The 19,746-nt window shown below is 37.4% G+C and overlaps 1 protein-coding gene across 7 annotated transcripts in view; it reads left to right on the top strand.

Moving 5' to 3' along the window:
• Window positions 1-19,746, top strand: part of ULK4 (unc-51 like kinase 4) — a 248,934-nt gene that overhangs the window by 176,954 nt on the left and 52,234 nt on the right. For all 7 annotated transcript variants that reach the window (XM_074575248.1, XM_074575250.1, XM_074575252.1 and 4 more), the window contains 2 exons: window positions 4,818-4,916; window positions 13,102-13,287. In XM_074575248.1, coding sequence (XP_074431349.1) covers window positions 4,818-4,916; window positions 13,102-13,287 — 285 coding nt within the window. The remainder of the gene's footprint in view (window positions 1-4,817; window positions 4,917-13,101; window positions 13,288-19,746) is intronic.

The raw sequence follows: 19,746 nt of genomic DNA, 5'->3' as shown, positions 1-19,746 counted from the left end.
GCATCCACAGCTTCTGTGGGCAACCTGTTCCAGTGCCTCACCACCCTCACAGGAAAGAATTTCTTCCAAATATCCAATCTAAATCTACCCTCCTGCAGTTTGAAACCGTTACCTTGTCTTACACTCCCTGAAAAAGAGTCCCTCCCCATCCTTTCTGTAAGCCCCTTTCAGGTACTGGCAGGGAAATTTCTAAGTTAACTGGAAGTAACTTCTGTATTTGGGCTGCAAACAACAGCACTTACTCTTCGTGTTAGGTTTTTGATGTTCTTGGGATTATCTGCTGAAAACCAAAGCCTGTTAGGTCCAATATATCTGGAGGACAGAGATTCAAGATTGCAGCCAGATTGTATTGAATTTCAGGATATGGCTTCTTTAATCTGAAAAGGTCTTCCTCTGTGTTTTGTTTGGCTTTTTTTTTCTGTTGTTGTTTTGTTTGTTTGTTTTAAAGAAGGTTTAATGTATGAAGTGACTGTTAAAAATTGAGTTTTTATTACTTTCTACACAGATTTACATAATCAGTTGTGTTATCAACCAGATATTTCAATGAGAGGTGTTGATTTGTTTTTTTTTTTTAATTTTTGTAAGAAACTTAATTTAGAACTGATGGTACAATACCTTGTCTTTTTCGAGTCATCTAATAGCAGGTTCTGTAATGCATTTCAAATTTTGTAGGCTAATTGCTGATTCTCATGTTGTTGGCAGCACTCCATGTAATCACAGAGAGCTACATTCTCTACTTATGCTCCATGCAAGAGTGGTGAGGCCAATTATACTGGAGGAGGCATATGAGGAGAGGGGATCTTGCACAGGGATTGGTAATTTAGTGAAACCGATGATTTTTATTTAGATACAAAATTAAGTCTATACATTCAAAGCCAAATTCTATTCTGGCTTTACATTAGTACATCAACTTGATTGGTGTGCACTAAAACTCCAGCTCCAGTTTTGTCCATCTCTAGTCAAAGTAATCTGCTTTGCTCTGGAAGGCTAATGGGTAAAAAGAGGTAGCTGGAAAACTGAGTTTTGAAGCATAGCTCTGCCCTCTATCCCTATAAAAATAATTTTGTGGTGATGTTGCTTGCCTTGGCATACTTGTCTTGACTGTATTCTTCACAGGGCCCCTGTGCGTTCTGCAGCTGCCTCATTACACATGCCCTATTGAATGAGGGCCATTAGTTGGTGACTGCTATTTACCATGCATCTGCCTAATATTTCACTACCCATGTGGCACTAAATGCATCACTGCAGTGATAACAAATATTCTTAGATCGTTTTTATAGGGATCTTCTGAATAAGATACCTTCTAAAACAATACTTGAAATAAAGAACCAAATTTTCTCATATTATCCATTTTTGAGACTTAAGTTGACTTTTACAGATAGTACTACCTCCACTTGAATCCTTTTTATTTAAGCTTTTCATATGTAAAGTGATAACCTCACACAGCTGCATAGGCAAAACATGACACCAGTTTTCATTTGCGTTTCAGTACTTTATGATGAATGGTGCTGATAATTGTATCCAGCTTCATTCAAGAGGTTGCTCTCTGTGCCCCAAGTACTTGTGTTTTAATGGAAATGGTACAAAAGTTCAGATTAATTTGCATATCTGTTTTGGAGCAGTTTCATCATATCATGTTCCACAGGTGATTCACAGTAGCTGAAAGTAATTTGCGATCTCGATTTGAGAAGTGGACTCTATTTAGTGACTTAATGTAAGTTTAAGTGTGGTGTAGCGTGTATCCTTTTGTGATGGATTGACCCTAGCTGGCTGCCAGATGCCCACCAAAGCTGCTCTGTTGCTCCCCTCCTCAACTGGGCAGGGCAGAGAAAAAATAATGAAAGACTCGTGGGTCAAGATAAGGACAGGGAGATCACTCAGCAATTACTGTCACAGGCAAAACAGAGTCGACACAAGGAAATTAATTTAATTTACTGCCAATCAAATCAGCGTAGGGTAATGAGAAATAAAACCAAATCTTAAAACACCTTCCCCCAACCGCTCCCTTCTTCCCAGGCTCAACTTTACTCCTGAATTCTCTACCTTCTCCCTGGCTGAGCAGGGGGGAGTGGATGGGCGTTGCGGTCAGCTTATCACATGTTGCCTCTGCCACTCCTTATTCCTCAGGAGGAGGACTCCTCGCTCTCTTCCCCTGCTCCAGCGTGGGGTGCCTCCCATGGTGGACAGTCCTCCACAAACTTCTCCAATGTGGGTTCTTCCCACAGGGTGCAATCCATCAGGAACAGACTGCTCCAGCACAGGTCCCCCACAGGGGCACAAGTCCTGCCAGCAAACCTACTCCAGTGCGGGCTTCTCTCTCCATGGGGCCACAGGTGCTGCCAGGAACCTGCTCCAGCACAGGCTCTCCACAGGGTCACCGCCTCACAGAATGGTAGGGGTTGGAAGGGACCTCTGGAAATCATCTAGTCCAACGCCCCTGCCAGAGCAGGTTCACCTAGAGCAGGCTGCACAGGAACGCATCCAGGCGGGTTTTGAATGTCTCCAGACATGGAGACTCCACCACCTCTCTGGGCAGCCTGTTCTTGTGCTCTGTTACCCTCAAAGTAAAGAAGTTTTTCCTCATGTTCAGATGGAATTTTCTGGGTTCCAGTTTGTGCCCGTCGCCCCTTGTCCTGTCGCTGGGCACCACTGAAAAGAGTCTGGCCCCATTCTCTTGATGCCCACTCTTTAGATATTTATAAGTGTTGATGAGATCCCCTCTCAGTCTTTTCTTCTCCAGGCTAAACAGACCCAGGTCTCTTGGGCTTTCCTCATGAGAGATGCTCCAGTCCCTTGGTCACCGTCGTAGCCCTTTGCTGGACCCTCTTCAGTAGTTCCCTGTGTTTTTTGAACTGGGGGGACCAGAACCGGACACAGGGCTCCAGATGTAGTCTTATCCAGGGCAGAGCAGAGGGGGAGGATGACCTCCCTCGACCTGCTGGGCACACTCTTTTTAATGCACCCCAGGGTACCATTGGCCTTCTTGGCCACAAAGGCACATTGCTGGCCTCCTTCAGGTGCATCCACCTGCTCTGGCATGGGGTCCTCCGTGGGCCGCATGTGGATATCTATTCCACTGTTAACCTCCATGGTCTGCAGTGGTCTTCACTAAGGGCTGCAGGGGAATCTCTGCTCTGGCTCCTGGAGCACCTCCTCCCCGTCCTTCTGCAGTGACCTTGGTGTCTGCAGAGTTGTTTCTCTCACAAATTCTCACTCCTCTCCTCTGGCTGCTGTGACACGGCAGTTCTTTTTCCTCTTATTAAGTAGGTTATCCCAGAGGCACTACCACAGTTGCTGATATGCTTGGCCTTGGCTAGTGGCAAATCTGTCTTGGAGCCAGGTGGCATTGGCTCTATCGTACATGGGGGGAAGCTTCTAACATCTTCTCACAGAAGTCACCCCTGTAGACCCCCTCGCTTCCAAAATCTTGCCATGCAAACCCAATACACCTACATATATATACATATATATATATATATAAAAAATATATATATAAAAAGTATAATTCCTTTGGTGATATCGTTCATTCTTTTGTCAAAGACATTAAATAGATAAAAGTTAAAGAAAGTAATCAAACATCCCTGATGGAAAATGTCTGTCTTCTCATTCAAGCACTAACCAGAAGAAGCTGTTCTAAATTTTGCTGAAGTGAAGGTGACTTACTTCACGTTCTTCATTAATATAAATACTCAATTTTTTTTGTCTTCTCTGCACTGTGCCCTTCTTGTACTTCAGCAATCCAGGTCATTGTGGTGAGTGTCAGTGAGGGACATACCAATGTGTCTTATTACCTGGAGAAACAGCTCTTCAGATCTCTTTTCTTTCAAAATTCTTTCCAGAAGAAAGGCATTATCCTTCCAACTCATCAGTATCAATAGTGGAGCTTCAGCAGTAGTGTCTTTTGTCTCAGGGGATTTGCTTCTGTGTTCCCTTAACCAAACGGAAATCCTCAGGTATTACGCTTGGATGATGATTTTAGGATTGAGCTTTAAATGAAAAACAATACAAAAAGATTTTTAAGTGTGTTTTTTAGACAAAATGTTTATGTTTTCCTCTAGCAGCTAGACTGTATAAGGTCATGGTCCAAAGCTGCTGCAAGATAATGAAGTTAAATGAAAAATCTTGCAAGCAGACCTTTGTGGTGTCCTGGGGCAGGGATGGGTCATAAATAACACTGCCTAGGATGGCAGTATGTTTGACGAAGGGGGATGACAATGATGAGAATGACAAGTAGTAACAGATCAGATCACAGACTTTGGTCACTTAAGGATTTTATTATTTCTATTTAAAAAATAAATTATTATAATATATTATGAATAGTTCAGAGTACAAAATGAGTCAGAAGGGCACAACTGAACATTACTGCTGAGAATCCTAACTTTCAGTCACCTTGTTTTTCTTGTTTTGAGTTGCACTTAAAATTGTTCCTGATAAAGGAAAAAAAATAGTTGAACATTAATGTTAAAATAGGCACGTCATGTTGAAAGAGAATACAAATACATAAAACATTGATTGCTTTAGAGATACCTTTTGTGTATGCAGTTTATAGCATTTTGATGAAGAAATGTCACGTAGGGCAGTATATTTAGCCTGTGCAGAATGGGCATGACAGCATGAGTCCCTTTTGCTTTGTGCTTATTGTTACAGACACAGGGAGTGTAACTGCTCATCGGGAGCCCAGAAACACTTAACTAGAAAAGAGTGTACAAGTCTCCTTCAAAATTCCGTTCAAACTTTGACCACCTAATGGACCTAATTTGTTTCTCATAACGGAACAGTCACCGAGGCTGCTTTTTATTTTTTCTCATCTTATTAAGGCACAGAAATCTGGCGCAGGAGGGGACACACAGGCTGCTGAAGACCTTCTGCTTGTCAATAAACCCCTGACGGACCTAATTAGCCCGCTCATTCAACTGGTGAGAATTTGCTTGTTTGTAAGCCTTTTGGAATGTTGCTGAAGTTGGAATTACTCAACTGAATTCAACATCTTAGAACTCTGTTTGCTAGTTTTTCATTGTTTATAAGCTCCCATCTAGTACAAAGGAAGGACTAACAATTTTTAAGAAATTATAGGTCATAGTGACTTGCAGGTTACAAGTGATGCTGGAGTAAGTGTGTGCCAAGCACAGAAGTGGGACGAGGGACAGGCTGCAGATTCCCAGTTGGGATACACATGTATAGCCAAATTTTTGCCCTTTAGAATGGACTAGTGATCACTGCATATGGAAAGGATGGTATTCAAATTTTGAAACAACAAGTACTGCTACCATTGGAAAAGTCAGTCAATTTGAAATTAGTTTGCCGTGAGTGATGACTTTTAAATATTATTTTCTTGGTTTTGAGCCTTCTGAGTTTTTCTCCAGGGTTTAATTTTATTTTCACATGATCCTGAGGAATTTGTGAGTGGGAATGGTCCCTGGTGATCTGTAAACATCTTTGAAGTCTGTCTGTTTAAAGTCAGTCTTTTCCAGGGTTTACTAGATGTCACAGTGCTTCATTGAAATCTTCACAGAGTGCTGTATTGTGGCCCTGATGCATCCCATCAGCTCAACCTCCATCATACTGTGCCAGAGATTTGTCTTGGCTCTGTGTGTAATAGCGTGTAGTAGAGGAATGCTTCTTGAGCCGGACAGGGTTTTTAGAGGCTGCCTAAGCACTTTATTCAACATAAAGCCATTAAAATGGTATGTGAGAATTTCCCTGTGGCATATCACACTGTCCTTTCCAGGTTATTTCACTTAGAGGCATTTCAGATTCAGTTCTCTTCCAGCCTCCTTTTTTTTTTCCCTTCATGTAAATATGGGTTTTCAGATGTATTATGATATAAATACCTGTGAGTCTCTTACTATCTTTAGCACTGTCTGTCATCTTCTATTTTGGGGAAGAGTGTGGTTCCTTTTTTATTAATATTTGTCATTATACTTGTTGCTAAGTCCTAAATGATGAATTTATTTTAACCAGCTATTGACAAAGGCTTTTTGGAAATGTTCACTGAATGATCTAAAACAAAGTGACTGGATTTTAACTATATAATATTTCGTCTTTATCAATTATTTTAATTTATTTTCTATTAGTTTTTTAAAATCACTACATATGATAAATAGTAAGACATGAAAAGATGCAAATGTTCCTTTAAAGTAAAACTAGTCATAAATTTAAATTCCATTAACTCTCTAAAGAACAGAAAATTAGAGGCCAAGCTGTACTCACCTATACCACCTGGAAGTCTTTTATAAGTTTTTAATGAAAGGATAGGATAATTCTATAGTTAGCATGTACTGATTAGATTCTGACTTCCCCTTGTGTCAGAAGCATGGCTGCAAATTACCACTAGGTTTTGCTTTGTTCTGTATTTCTACAGATTCTGATACGTTGAAAATGTTTAAATGCAGGTAAAGAGTAAAGACCACTGCTGATGCTTCTTTAGTTTGTTTGGGTTTGGTTTTGAATTTTGTCAAAGATTTTGTAAATGTGAGGGATATTCTCTTGTTGTGTGTATGTTTTGTTCTTTACATACATGTGCTTGACTGGATATATGAACGTTATTTCCACTAGGTTTGTTAAATTTTATATCCTTCACCCATTGCTGTATTAAACATTTCCTGTTAAGTTTGGAAGCATTTGAACAACCAAATAATAATTTTAACATTTAGGATGCGCGTGTTTAAAAGGTTTTATCCTCTAATCTTTTTAAATAGGACTAGATTCTTTGTGAAGTCTAGCGGGTCTCTCAAGATGTATATGCTTCCTACCCCTCAAAAAAGACTCAGATGTACCTAAGCTTAAGTTCTGTGGAGCTGCCAACACTAGTTCTCTGTATTCATTGAGCTCTGTGGCTACATAACCATTTATTACTGCTTTGAGCCGTTCAGTTCTTTGTGAACTTTATTTTCTGGAGATAACAGAGGTCTTAAATTCTGAACTAACCATCACTTTAAGATGCTGAGTTAAAATTATTTTCTCTGATTTGCTGTTTCTACCAATGTTACCTTATTTATAGTTTCTTCTGTCAATTTGAATAATTGCTTTCCCTCATTACATTAATATGTATATCCCTCAAGTAGATGATTGTTCCATGCCCCATTGACTTGTCTGTTTATTTATTTTCCTTAAGTTCTACATGTTCATCTCTCTTAATAATCCCTCAAAAATCAATGTGAGTTAAACTTGAAAATATCAAAAAATTAGAATAAATTTTTCCGTACTGTAATTATGATTTAGCCTATCACTTAGGGCGTAGCAAAGCAAGTGTAGGAACCCTAGATTGCACGTAAATGAAACTTCAGAGTTTTTAAGAATGCAAAAGAAGATATAATTACAAATTCTGTCATGCAGAAAACACTGCAAATATGGAGAATTCAATATTTAATCCCCTGATCTATCTGCCCTTAATTGATCAATAAGAGGAAAATAAATTGAGCATTTAGTCTTCTGCTTGGCAACTTTGTGTTTAAAAGTTAATTACACTCAGCTTTTTTGCATAGTGTTTCTCTGCTTGCACATAAATGTAATTTGATTATTGTACTGAAACTTGCAGCAATTATGTAAGATGTAAAATACCTTCTACTTTTTGATGTACCATATACCAAAAAAAAAAATGGTTTGCTTACTTTTTAAATTACTTCAGCGTGGATTTTCAGAAAGTTTTCAGAAACCTTGCCAGTACCTATAAAAAAGAGTTTCATTTCTCTGTAGATCCTAGATTTAGGTCCTAGGTGTAGATCTTCCAGTCTTTTCTGTAGCCTGCCAGACTGCTGGGAGAGAACCTTGCTTGTCTACTTCTTCATTATAGTATTACTAGTAAAATTTGCAGTTGATTACTGCGCTCTGTATATTGCTGTTGAAAGACCAGTTCATCATGTGCAAACATGATGAGGACAAATATGAAGCCTCAATGCGCATGGATGCATGAGCTGATCTCCTCCAGGTCCTTTCTGTCTCTGCGTTGTACTGGCTCTAAGGCAGTGCCCTAACTTCAGTTTCAAAGCACGTGAAGGTATTTGCCAATGAATAATGAAAGTGGCTGCGGAAGAATGATAAACATGTAGACTTTTATTTCCCATTTCTTAGGAATACATGCAGTTCTGTGGTCTGAGTGGAAAGACATGTTTATTTCCTGTATTGTATAATATATTACTGTTATTGTATTTAAAATGTTACCTGTGAATTATATTTGGAGAGTTCTCTTCTGCAGAGCTTCCCTAAAAAAACCAAAAAACAAACACTACAAAAAACCCCCCAAACAAACAACAAAAAAAACCCCAAACAAACAAAAGCACACCGGAGGAAATAAAAATATATTGTCACAAACACAGAATTTCAGAATGGGGATTTAGCTTCTCAGCAATTAGGCTAGATTAAAATGAACTGAAAATGTATTGGTTTTTTTTAAATATTTTCCCTTACGTAGGAGGATGACAATTTTGCCCTAAGCCAAAATATAATATTTTGTTTTCTCATTTAAAACTGTGCATATTTACTAGTAAAACTAGCATAGTAAAGTTAGCAAATTTAATAATGATGTTTTGCTTTTACATTTTGTTTAATGTTTGCAAAATCATCTTCCCTATAGCTCCCAATGGTGCTTCCTTTACAGCACATTCTGTAATCACATTACTGATCTAATGAACATCTACCTCTTATCGTAATAAACTCTCTTTGTGTATAACCTCATTAATGCGCTGAAATAGTGTCCCCGACGGGTAATCCAGACTGTTTCATTGTAGCTCTAAAATTAGATGCTGTAACAACTCCAACAGTGTGAAAACTGCCACTTCAGCTCAAACGATCACACGTTTCTTGCAATGGTTTGCAATTCATGAACACACTGCAACTTGGTTCAAAATGAAGGCGGTTTTTGACAACAGACTGCAGAAATACAGATGTGTAATAACAAGAAACTTCCTGCTCTTCACCACATTAACCTTAAAATACACACAGCAGGTTCTATCTAGAAAGGAAGTAGTATTTTATGTTATGAGCCTGTTTACACGAGGTTATAACATGGCCATAAAAAATAAGTAAAAGGTAATACACAATCTTCATTGCACAAAAGTCTTGTCATGAGGCGTTATTTTAAAATTTTGAAGTGAAAAATAAATCTACTGTTCTGAGTTAGAGAATGGCAAAAATTATTACTTTAGCTGTTCAGTAATTTATTTTAAGGTGCTGGATTTTCTTCAAGCTATATACTAGCCCAGAATATTAACAGCTGCAAGTAGAAGGAGTACTAATGTTTCTACCTTGCTGAAGGGCTGAATCCATAATCCTAATACTGATAATTCAAAAAAAACCAAAAAAAACGAAAGGCCACTAGAGTTTTTTGATGTAATTATGAAATATTAAGGGCCAGATATTTTCTTAAAGAATTAGAAGTCTAGTTTTTCATGGGTTTCTCCTCCCCTGAAAGAGCAAAAAATTAAGTAGCTGCTGTCATAAAAAACTATAGATGCATTTCAAAGGCTTGAAATGTAATTCTTCATATCAAATGGAATTGTTTTGATTAGAAAAATAATCGGAACGCTGTTTCTGGTAATTAAGAGATGAACCATCCATCTATATGCATTGTCTAGAAACATGACTTTAGCTTTGCTGGTTTTCTTAGACATGAGATACTATTTACTTGAAAGCTGAATTTTCATTTCTTGTTTTTTCTATAGTTACAGATATTTATTATATTTTCAGTCATTGCTTTTGTTCATACTAATAATTTTCTTCAGATCCTCCACTATTTATAGCCATTAATAAAAGTATAAACACTGACTGGCAGCCATTGTTAAATTTCACATTACCAACTTACTACTTCTGACATCTAAATCACTACTTGTCAGTAGTGAAACAGCAAAACGGTAGGAGTTATAGAGAAAAATGCTGATGCGTACATACTTAAATAAGGATGTTGCTGAGAGTTCCTCTTCCACCTTAATTATTGATGGGTTAGACTGTACGCCAATGATTCTCATCCCCTCCGGAGTAAATACAGTCTTTCCAATTCCCAGCTTGTTTCCTATTCATCAAAGATATATGCTGGTATTGTTTTACCCTGCAATTTTCCAGGATGACAGCAACTTGCTCCCCAAACTCTATATAGCACTGAAGCGCAAAAAGTCTCTGGTGAAGCAGAGGAGCAGAAAAGCCTGAAGTAAAACAGGCGATGAGGGACTTCACTGGTATTTGTGATTGAATAGGATCATGTCATGGCTAGCGAGTACTGTGAACACTGGAGTGATACTGGGGGCTACGTTTGGAGGATGGTCCCCGACAGCTTGATATCCTGTGAAGAGCAAGCCTATCTGATGACATAACATATTAGATGGAGAGATTCAGGGTTTTCCTTTTTCCTTTCTCTTGTTGAGGGGCAAAGAACAGCAGCAATGGTGATAAAGGGCTGGGCATGCAGGGAGGAGTTAAGCAAAGCCATTGGCCTGAGCCCAGCTTCTCCTTACCTAGGGCAAAATATTGCACTGTCTTGCTATCTGGGGACTCCTGCTGAAGACAGCCTTCCGTGGGAATAATGCTAACAGACGGGACACGCTCATTTGCTTCCTTGGGAGTCATGTACTCTGCTAGCGTCAGGAAGAACTGCAAAGGATGCGGTGCTTAATGTATTTCTTCACACAAGGTTGTTATAGGGGCAGTCCTCAGCAGAGACTGACACCTTTCCACTGCTCTGGTATTTAGTGAATATCTCAGAAGACGACCTTGGGAACAGTCTCACTTCAAAGTGTGGCTGTTGTGATTACTGATTACACGTGGAATTTTGTGCTTATGGAGCCCAGGAATCTAGCCTTCACTGGCTAGTCCTCCAGGGCAAGGGTGTATCCGTCCAAATGTTCACTGCTCTTTTATTTTTGGTTAGCCCACAAACAACACTTGAGAATTGAATATAGTTCTTGTACTGTGGTTTTCTTCAGGGAGTGGTTGATAAACCTGTCTACACTGATCTAGTAAGAAACCGTAAGTTAGAGTGCTGCTTTTAAAAGGGATGAGAGAGATACGTTAAAGTAGTTTAATTTTTCCTTCCTTTATCTGACAGCATTTTATTTTTTCAGTGAAGGAAATACAAGTCGATCAAAGCCCGCAGTGAGATCAGTGGAATTTTTTTTTTTACTTGATAAGGATTGAAGATATAAATAAAGCTATAAAACTTGTTACTATTTGTAGCTTTTCCTCCTTTTTAGCCTTGGTATTTATGTTGATGATGTTATTAGATAATTCTGGGTGTTGAAAAGAAAACAATCGAATAGGTGGCATTTAGTTTGGAATGAAGGAAAACCGTACAGCAAAACTGTGGAAGAAATAACTGCTGTGGTCCTGTCACTTGCATAGCATTAGGTCAAATAGAATGTGATATGTCTTGGGGCTATGTATTCAGAGCTTACATCTCAGTTCAGTATGTTTTAAACAGCCAGCTCTATGAAGCTAATGGAAAACAGGATTGTATTTGCATGCAGATCCCTGGGGAATTGCTTCTTGAATATTTAAGGAGTATATGTCTGATGATATGTTCCCAGATTGCTTTAGAGTAACTGTATGGGTTTTCCTTAAAATGAAAAAGCTTGGGAAGTTCACACTGCAGATTAAATTATCATTATTGAAATGGTTGGGCATATTATATAAATGGTTGGACAGATTATATAAATTGTTGCCTTTTTATTGTCAGTAGGGATAGTCTGTTAACTGTACTTTAACCTAGCCTCTTTGTATTTAAATAGTATTTTTGGAATTAAAAAACTGAGTAGGAGTGATGAGGTGTTTTTACACTTCTATAGCTTATTTTGTTCAGCTCATAGACAGTAAGGACAGAAAAGGCTATTGTAATCATTTAGTCTAGGATTTTATATAACACAAGACATTGGACTTTCCTAAATCAATTCCTCATTGTAGTAAAGACTTCTGTTATTTTGTTTTAGGAAAAAAAATTATTATTGTGATAATCTCCATCACAGGCAATTTATATCTCTCTGTTCTAAGGAAGCTGTTTCAGTGGTTAATTGCTCTTATTAAATCAGTCAATCAATCAATCAAAGTATTATCTCCCTTATAATCTGAATTGCTTTAGATAAAGATTTGAGCCGTTGTCTCTTTACCAGTCCTTTTTCAGGTAAAGGAATTAGCCGATTCTCCGCCTGATTTTTCTCACATGTAACCAAAAGAATATGATTAAGTGCCCTTTAACCCTCCCTTTGATAAGCTATAGACGCTGAATTCCTTCAGTCTTTTGCTGTTATGTTTTCCAAGCTGTCGTCCTCTTGCCTGTTCCCAAGAAACCTCTATGATTTTTTCACTAGCTTTCGTGTAATGTGTGCTCCAAAACTAGGCATTGCATTCCCGTTGTCATTCCAACAGTGCAAAATACAAGCCTAATTTAATATCTCTACTTGTTATATCCAGATTGTACTTTCAAGAAAGATATAAATCATTTTGATAGCGGTCTCATACTACCTGAAGCTCATTTAAAGATAATTATTAGCCATGCCCCCATATCTTTTCCATTATTTTGTTTCCCAGGAAAGAGTTTTTCCATCCTATTGCTGGGGCCTGCTCTGGTCTTCAAAGAAGTGCAGAAAAGCTTGAATTCAGGACAATGTTTAAAATCTGCAAAGCGTACCTCCTATTGTGAAAACTTAAAATCTATTAAATAGTTAGATAGCCTGTACACTACCTCAACCAGAAGCCATAGACTTGATTTAGAAATAATTAAATAAAGTTTTATGGTGTGCATTGTGTAGAAGATTAGACATCATGGCTGTAATGATACTTTCTGCTATTACTACTTCTATTTAAAGCAAAAGATACTGTCTGAAAATAACAGAGTTGGGAGCAACATTTTCAGTACTTCTATGGTGCCGCTATAGATAGGCTATTTGATAAAATCATAGTGGAGATGTTGTTATACTGCTGCTTAAAAACAGATATATTTTAATTATATTTTCATCACTTTGTTAAGCTTAGATTAATGGAATTTTGGAGTCATTCAACTAGAAATTTTTCTTTCCTGGCACAATGCAAATGTTAATACCTTTCCAGATCCCCAGTGATACACAATTTTTCTGAAATTGGAATTTGATTTTTGTTTGTTCATTTTTTGTTCGTTTTTAGCTTCCCAGTGAAGATACTGAAATATTTGAGAGTGCCTCACAGTGCTTATCATTGTTGGTTCAGCTGTATGGAGGGAACAGTCAGGAGAGCATGTCTCCGGAAAACATGGACAGCTTTGCTGAAGTACTGAAGTCCAAAAAAGATACACGACAACTGAAGCTTTTGTTGAGAATTATAAAGAGACTGGTGAGTCAGCTTTTAAATATTTTAAAAGTCCATGTGTTTCTATTATATCATTGCATAATTTTTGGCTGTTTTTTCCAATCTTAAAGTAAAAAAGTGTATAAAAAATGTTGAAAACAAAATTTATGAAGTTAAAATTCATGTCTTTGAATTTCAGTTAACTTCCCTGGAGAAGGTAGCCTTCTACACTTAAAACCTCTTACAAACTGATTGTTGGATTTCTCCTACTGCTGTTAACCATTCAGCTCTTTAAATAACTCATGTTATTTATGCCTTTGTTTAGTACTTCAGCTTTAGGAAGTATTGGAACAATGCCTTCTGAACGAACTAACCTTGTAGCATTAAATAGCCGTTCAGAAACGCAGTGGTAAATAAAATGACATTTTGTACTTGGAATAGGTTTGTGCGTAGGCTGTTGGCTCCTCATTCTCACCGAGTGATAGGGACCACTTCTGATGAAGTGGTTGTAATGTAGAATGCCAATCAGTGGGAATCGTGCAGGGGCTTATTCTCGTGATGGTATTGACGGGTAGGAGTTTCAATTCTATCATGCTCTGATATGGTGACATCACAGCAGTGTCATGTCTTTCAAGTAGCTTAGGTGGAAAACCTTCTGTAGATGTAGCATTCTCTCAGATAATAGTATGTTTTTTATCTTGAAGTGTCTTGATAAGAAGCTTTGCCTGCATTGTCACCTTGCATTGCTTGATTAATTCACCCTTTACTCTCCAAGAGCAGTTTTCAATTAAAAGAGGGTAATTTACCCAGTGTAAGAGGCAGAAGACACTTGAATTTTGCCAGTGCAGTGCTGGGCTACTAGGGTAAGACCATCATCAATGGCGGCGGGAGTCTTCCTACTTACAGAGTTAAGGAGAAGCAACCCTTTTTGTGGAGCTTTCAGAGATGTTCCTGTCCTCTTTCTCCTGCCAGCTGTATTTACATCACAGGAAAGTAAACACCATACACTTCTTTCTAGTTTTGCTCAGTCCTATCCTTCCCTAAAAGAAGCATGAAAATATAAAACTGAAATTGAAATGATGTTTAAAATTCATAATTTCTCTCATTCTTGACATCATCTCAGGTTTCACTCCTTTATTTTCTCCTGCTCTTCCTGAAAAGAGAATTCTAGCAAAGATTTGTTTTAAAGACACTTACTATTGATTTTTGCTTGTCCTTGTGCTTCCCTTTCTGTGTAATCATTGTGCTGTGTAGAATTGGTTTTTGCTTTTCCCCGAAAGCAATAAGAGAAAAGAGGCAACAAAGTATGGAGGAAGGAAAGAGAAATAAGCCTGCAATATACATATTTAGATTATTTGATTTTAACGTAGCTACAGACTTGTTTCCTTTCCCTCCATTTTGAAGACCACCGTTCAAAAGTTGACCTAGCGTGCAGCATATTTAACACAGAAACTTCTGTTGATTATCTTAAGAGAACAAAGCTATGCTATCAGCTTTTGAATCTTGCAAGTTCCTGTCCTTTTAGATCTCTCCTTTGTATACCAGTGATACTGGTACTTGTTATTTATAATATCAGGCATAGATTTTCTGTATTTATTTTAATGAGATCATAAGATTTCTTTTGAAAGCAGGGTTCATAGATAATTTGACAGATTATTTAATAAATCTTACATTATTTCTCTAAACCTTAAAAAGTCCTATTCAGAGGAGATGATTATCTTGTCAAAATTGTCATAATCATAAAAGACATTGAAATATAATCATATCTATTTAAGAAGGATTCAGCCCACATCAGCGGTTCATGCTGAATGTTGAAGCCTAGAGCAGTGTTTTTCTTGTCTTGTCTTTTTTTTTTTTTAATATCTGAGCAATATTTTAGTAGAGGGATCATTAAGTGTTTATGCTATAGCTACCTTTATAGAGTGTATTTCTGGAAATAAAGAAAAGGCATAGCTGTATGTCTAGTTAATCTTTGTCCAGGTGTTTCATATGATGCCAGTGAGCTAATGGAGACATGTGTCTCAATTTCAGTCTTCGATTTAAAGCATGTCACAGAATGTATTGACATACAAGACGACCTTACCTTGATGAAATGGAAACTTATATCTATGTGTTGTTTTTGTAATAGTATTCATTCATTAAGTTTTATCTCCAGTGGTTGGAGCGGGGGTTTTGGACAAAGTTGGAGGTTTGTTTTGAGGTTTTTTGGTTTTGTTCTTGTTTTTTTAGTAGTAATTTTTCATTGTAAACTTTGACCAGAAAATTGACTGCAGGGCAATATAGTCTTCTTGCAACACTTTCTTCACTGTTTTTTGCCCTGCAATTTTTTTTGTATTCATTTATTAAACAGAAATAAAGATATAGGCCAGACAGGGGGGAAAAATGTCTTCATACAGACTTATTAATGGAATTGCCATGAACAGCCCTTTTTGCAGGCTTTGTTTTGCTGTAAAAAGAAACCATTAGGAGTGAAAACCAGAAAAAATATGCTTTGAGCTAACTTTTGTAACTGTGTAGGTAAGGATCATCTAAAAGCTTTAAAGAGGCAGCATTGACTGTCTTCTTTTGTTTTGTTTTGGTATTTTATAATCACCTCTTAGCTTTCAAATCTTTTGGCTCTGTCAGGCCCAGGTTAACCACTCTTTTTCAAGAATGTTCTTCTTACTGACGTTGATTCAATGGACAGAAAGAGAATAAAATTACTGAATCAAAGAAACAGGGTTTGGTGGTTTTGGGTTTTCTCCTCCTTCAGGCCTTTTACTAACTCTCTTGTTCTGGTTGCTTCATCTTGGGTTAGACAATACTGCTATTCAAATATTCTTCATCTTTTTTAGCACCATTTGTGTAACTGATCAGTGACGTCAGGGGAGTGATCTTTTCCCATTCTTTGATTCTTGGAGCCTCTTCTGCCACCCTTTATGGAAATCACTATCGTATCACTTCATCTCTTCTGTGAAGATATAGTGTATCTTATTACAGCCCAGTAAATCATCTAGATTAAAGTATTTCTTTGTGAGTGGAAGAAATTTTCATTTTGGAAGCAAATAGTTCATTTTTTGCCTGCTTTACTGAGAAGTTTTTCATTTCTTTTTTTCCCCAGAGGAAAAAAATCTACCTGCCGTCTCAATTTACCATCTAGTATGTAACGTAAAGGCAAGTGATTATCACCAGAATTTTTATAGAACTAGCCAATATCTCCACCAGACACATAATCACTGTGGGATTACAGCTGGGTACTGACAAATAAAATGTTTCAGCTTTCAAAACAAGAGAATACTTTTTATTTCATCTAGTAATAAGGAAAAATTCCTCTGAGAAAAATGGATAAACATCAGGCTTTAATAGGCAATTCTGCACTCACTGTGGAGAGTGAACTTTTGTTCTGTGACTTTTACCTTAAGTACTTGTCAGAAAGTATACTTGAATTCTACCTAAATCGTACCTTTTTTTTTCTTCTGATCATCTTTCTAGGACCTCATTTTCACTAATTTGCGTATCTTAACTGTCAAAAAGTTGTTCATCCCTTATTTGTGAGCAGCTAAGACATTTAGGATGTCATCTGCATGTCAGATAACCTGTGGGGGATACACATAAAGATTTCTCAAATTGTATTAGGCTGTATAGTAAGGATGTTAAGGCTAGAATGACAATACTTGAGCTGTGAAAAAGGTCCATAACTTTCATTAATTTCACTGCAGGACTGTTGAACACTAATTTGCTCTCCTTGCCAGTCTGGGCTACAGCTACGACATCACTGTGTGCCTGCAGGCAGATTTACTAGCCTGTTTCCAGCGAACCAAAGCCTCGGGAACCACTGATCAGTATCTCTAAAATATCATTCAAGTCATGTGTCCCTAAGTATTTCTGTCACGTAGATTAGTAACTTTGTCATCCTGAGTTTTATACAGAGATGTGCTGAGTTCACATCTTTTGAATTGAAAGTTGGGTGTTTGTATATTGAAATATGTGCATATATTTTTACTGTGATAGTTCCCAGATTAGGTCCTCGTTATATTAGTCACTGATCATGCATTGTGGGGAAAGACATTTAGAGCTTGAAGAGATATACAGTACAGATAGCACAAGTGTTTGATTTAGGGTAGCAATTCTGCAATCCCTCTCTAAGTTGAACGTCTTGCTGGAGATTTGCTCCTCAGTAGATTCCTGCAAGTACATCTGCAGGGAGCTTCCATCAAAGAAGGTGAAACAAAATCCCAAGAGAGTTTCAGATAGCATCCTTTTTACGGCTTCATTGCCACAAGGAGGTGCTTGTGCGGCAATTCTCAGCAGAGTCTGCTTTCCCAGAGTCTTAGAAAGCTGCGGGAACCTGTTGGTGTATCTCCTGCCGAGAGAGCACAGTGCTCTCAAATAGGCTCAGTTAGCTGGAGCAATACATCTTATGCATCTTTCTCCTAAAGTGAATCTTTTATGTATGCCTTTAATTAATTTCATTAATTACTAAGGTAATCCATAATATTCCATTGCTCTAAGGAATAATTTTATAACAATGATGCTTGTTAGATTGTAAATACAATCCTCACTTGTGGGTTGCTGACATGTATAGGTGTACTCACTATAAATGCATTTGTTGTTATATATGTTTTCCTTAAATTACATATCTTTTGAAAATCTGGGTGACTCTTACATGAACAATATCTGTCCTTCATTAGTGTTAGTCTTATTTTCTAGTTGTTACCAAGCCTGCACCCCTTCTTTATAGACCATCTTTTGTTGGCTTCAGTCTAATAGAGTAACGTCCTTGGGTAGGAATTAGACACAAATAACTTAAGATCCCACCAAGGACAAAAAGCTAATCAACATTAAGATATAATATATATAGATCATAAACAAGACAGGTTTTTCAAAATGCTTTGAAGCAAATACATGGGAAGGATAATGCCTTTCCACCCTTCCCGCCGTGCAGGGAAGCTCCTTCTGTTTGCACACTCGGTCAGGCCTTTCTTTTAGGGTTTTAACAAAATTGGAGAGAGTCGCCAGAGATGAGAGATGGGGAGGCCTCCAGCACCCACTGTTGCTTGGCAGCCTTCTGCCATGGCATTTCCATTCCCTGCAGGTGAATTGCCCCAAAGATGCCTCTCCTCCACTTCCTCTACTTCTGGGTTTCAATCTAGTCACAAAGTAAGCTTTCAAGTATAGCTTTTTGATTTTGCATAAGTTTTGACTGAAATACAATCTAATGAAAATCCTTTTTTTAAAAAAAAAAAGTTACAGCGTCCCTGATGAATATTAGCAGTCGGCAGGGATATTTGTGAGTCGGAATTGCTGGGCCAGGCCCTTCCCTTTGGTCAAGAAGCAATATATTGAGTTTACAGCAGAGTTAAAAAAAATTGGTTTAGATTACTCGGTGAATGCAGCTAATCACAACTACTTTTAATACAGTTTAAGCAACAATTAAACAATTATTTAAATAGAGCCAGTGTAGTGTAAATTAAAGGAATTCAGCATTTGGTGAACATAGTTCTCTTGTGGCACAGCCCCTTTGCTGTATTTTGTGATTTACTGAACAGAGAATTGAGCCAATATTGACTATTTCATCTGAGTAATTTGGATTTTTTAAAAAATCTTACTTAAGCTGTGTTCTGAACTTTGTGTTCAGTTTGTCATGTTCTACGGGCTCTACCAAATTCTCATGGAAATGAAATACTGTACTTTAATCATTAAACCCCAATGGAAGATTTTTTTTAAGCTTAGTAAAGCATTTTCAGTAGCGCTAAGAAGGAAAACATTTAGTCAATGAAAGTGTGATTTTTGCATAGCCAAAACTTAAGAATATCCTAATTTATTCTCAGACATTCTACAAACAATACCAAGTCCTAAAATATCAATTATTTATTTTATAATTATTTACTTGATATTAAGAATAACACAGCTTTCCAAAAAGCACTTTTTTAAAGTACTGTATGAAAATGTTATTTGTATGTCTAGCAATACTTAGGATATTCAGATGTGAGATATATATCCAATATGCGATTGGATATATACACATATCAAATACACATATGTATATATGTATGCACATATATACACGTATCCAGACACGTATCCAGTATGTGATTATCATTTGAGATCCCATGGCATTCTTTATAGTAGTATACATAGTTAATTTTAATTTGACTAATTACATCCTGTGTATTGAAATCCAGGACACAAATTTTCACTGCATAGGTCTGAAAAAGATTTTCATTTTTTATCTGAAATGGTTAGATACTGTTTCGCTTTAGAGGCATGTGCATGTTTATGACCAGTGTGCCTGGCTTATGTAGCTTGTGAAGGGCTAAATTCATTTACACTTTGTGTAACTCATGGAGTGTTTTCAGGATGCTGAGAAGTAGTACAATATGTTAGCACTGTCCTTGACTTTCTCTTTTTTTGACATTTGCATCCTATGGTTTCTACTGGAGGGAGGAGAGGGAAGAATATTTTGTTATTTAGATTTATGCACTTGGTTAGAGCATTTAAAGAATTTTAATAGGCCTTTTCTGT

The sequence above is a fragment of the Larus michahellis genome, chromosome 2 (assembly GCF_964199755.1).
Source record: "Larus michahellis chromosome 2, bLarMic1.1, whole genome shotgun sequence".
NCBI classification, from domain to species: domain Eukaryota; kingdom Metazoa; phylum Chordata; class Aves; order Charadriiformes; family Laridae; genus Larus; species Larus michahellis.
Note: the sequence above shows the minus strand (reverse complement) of the source record. Positions and strands in the feature narration are given on the sequence as shown.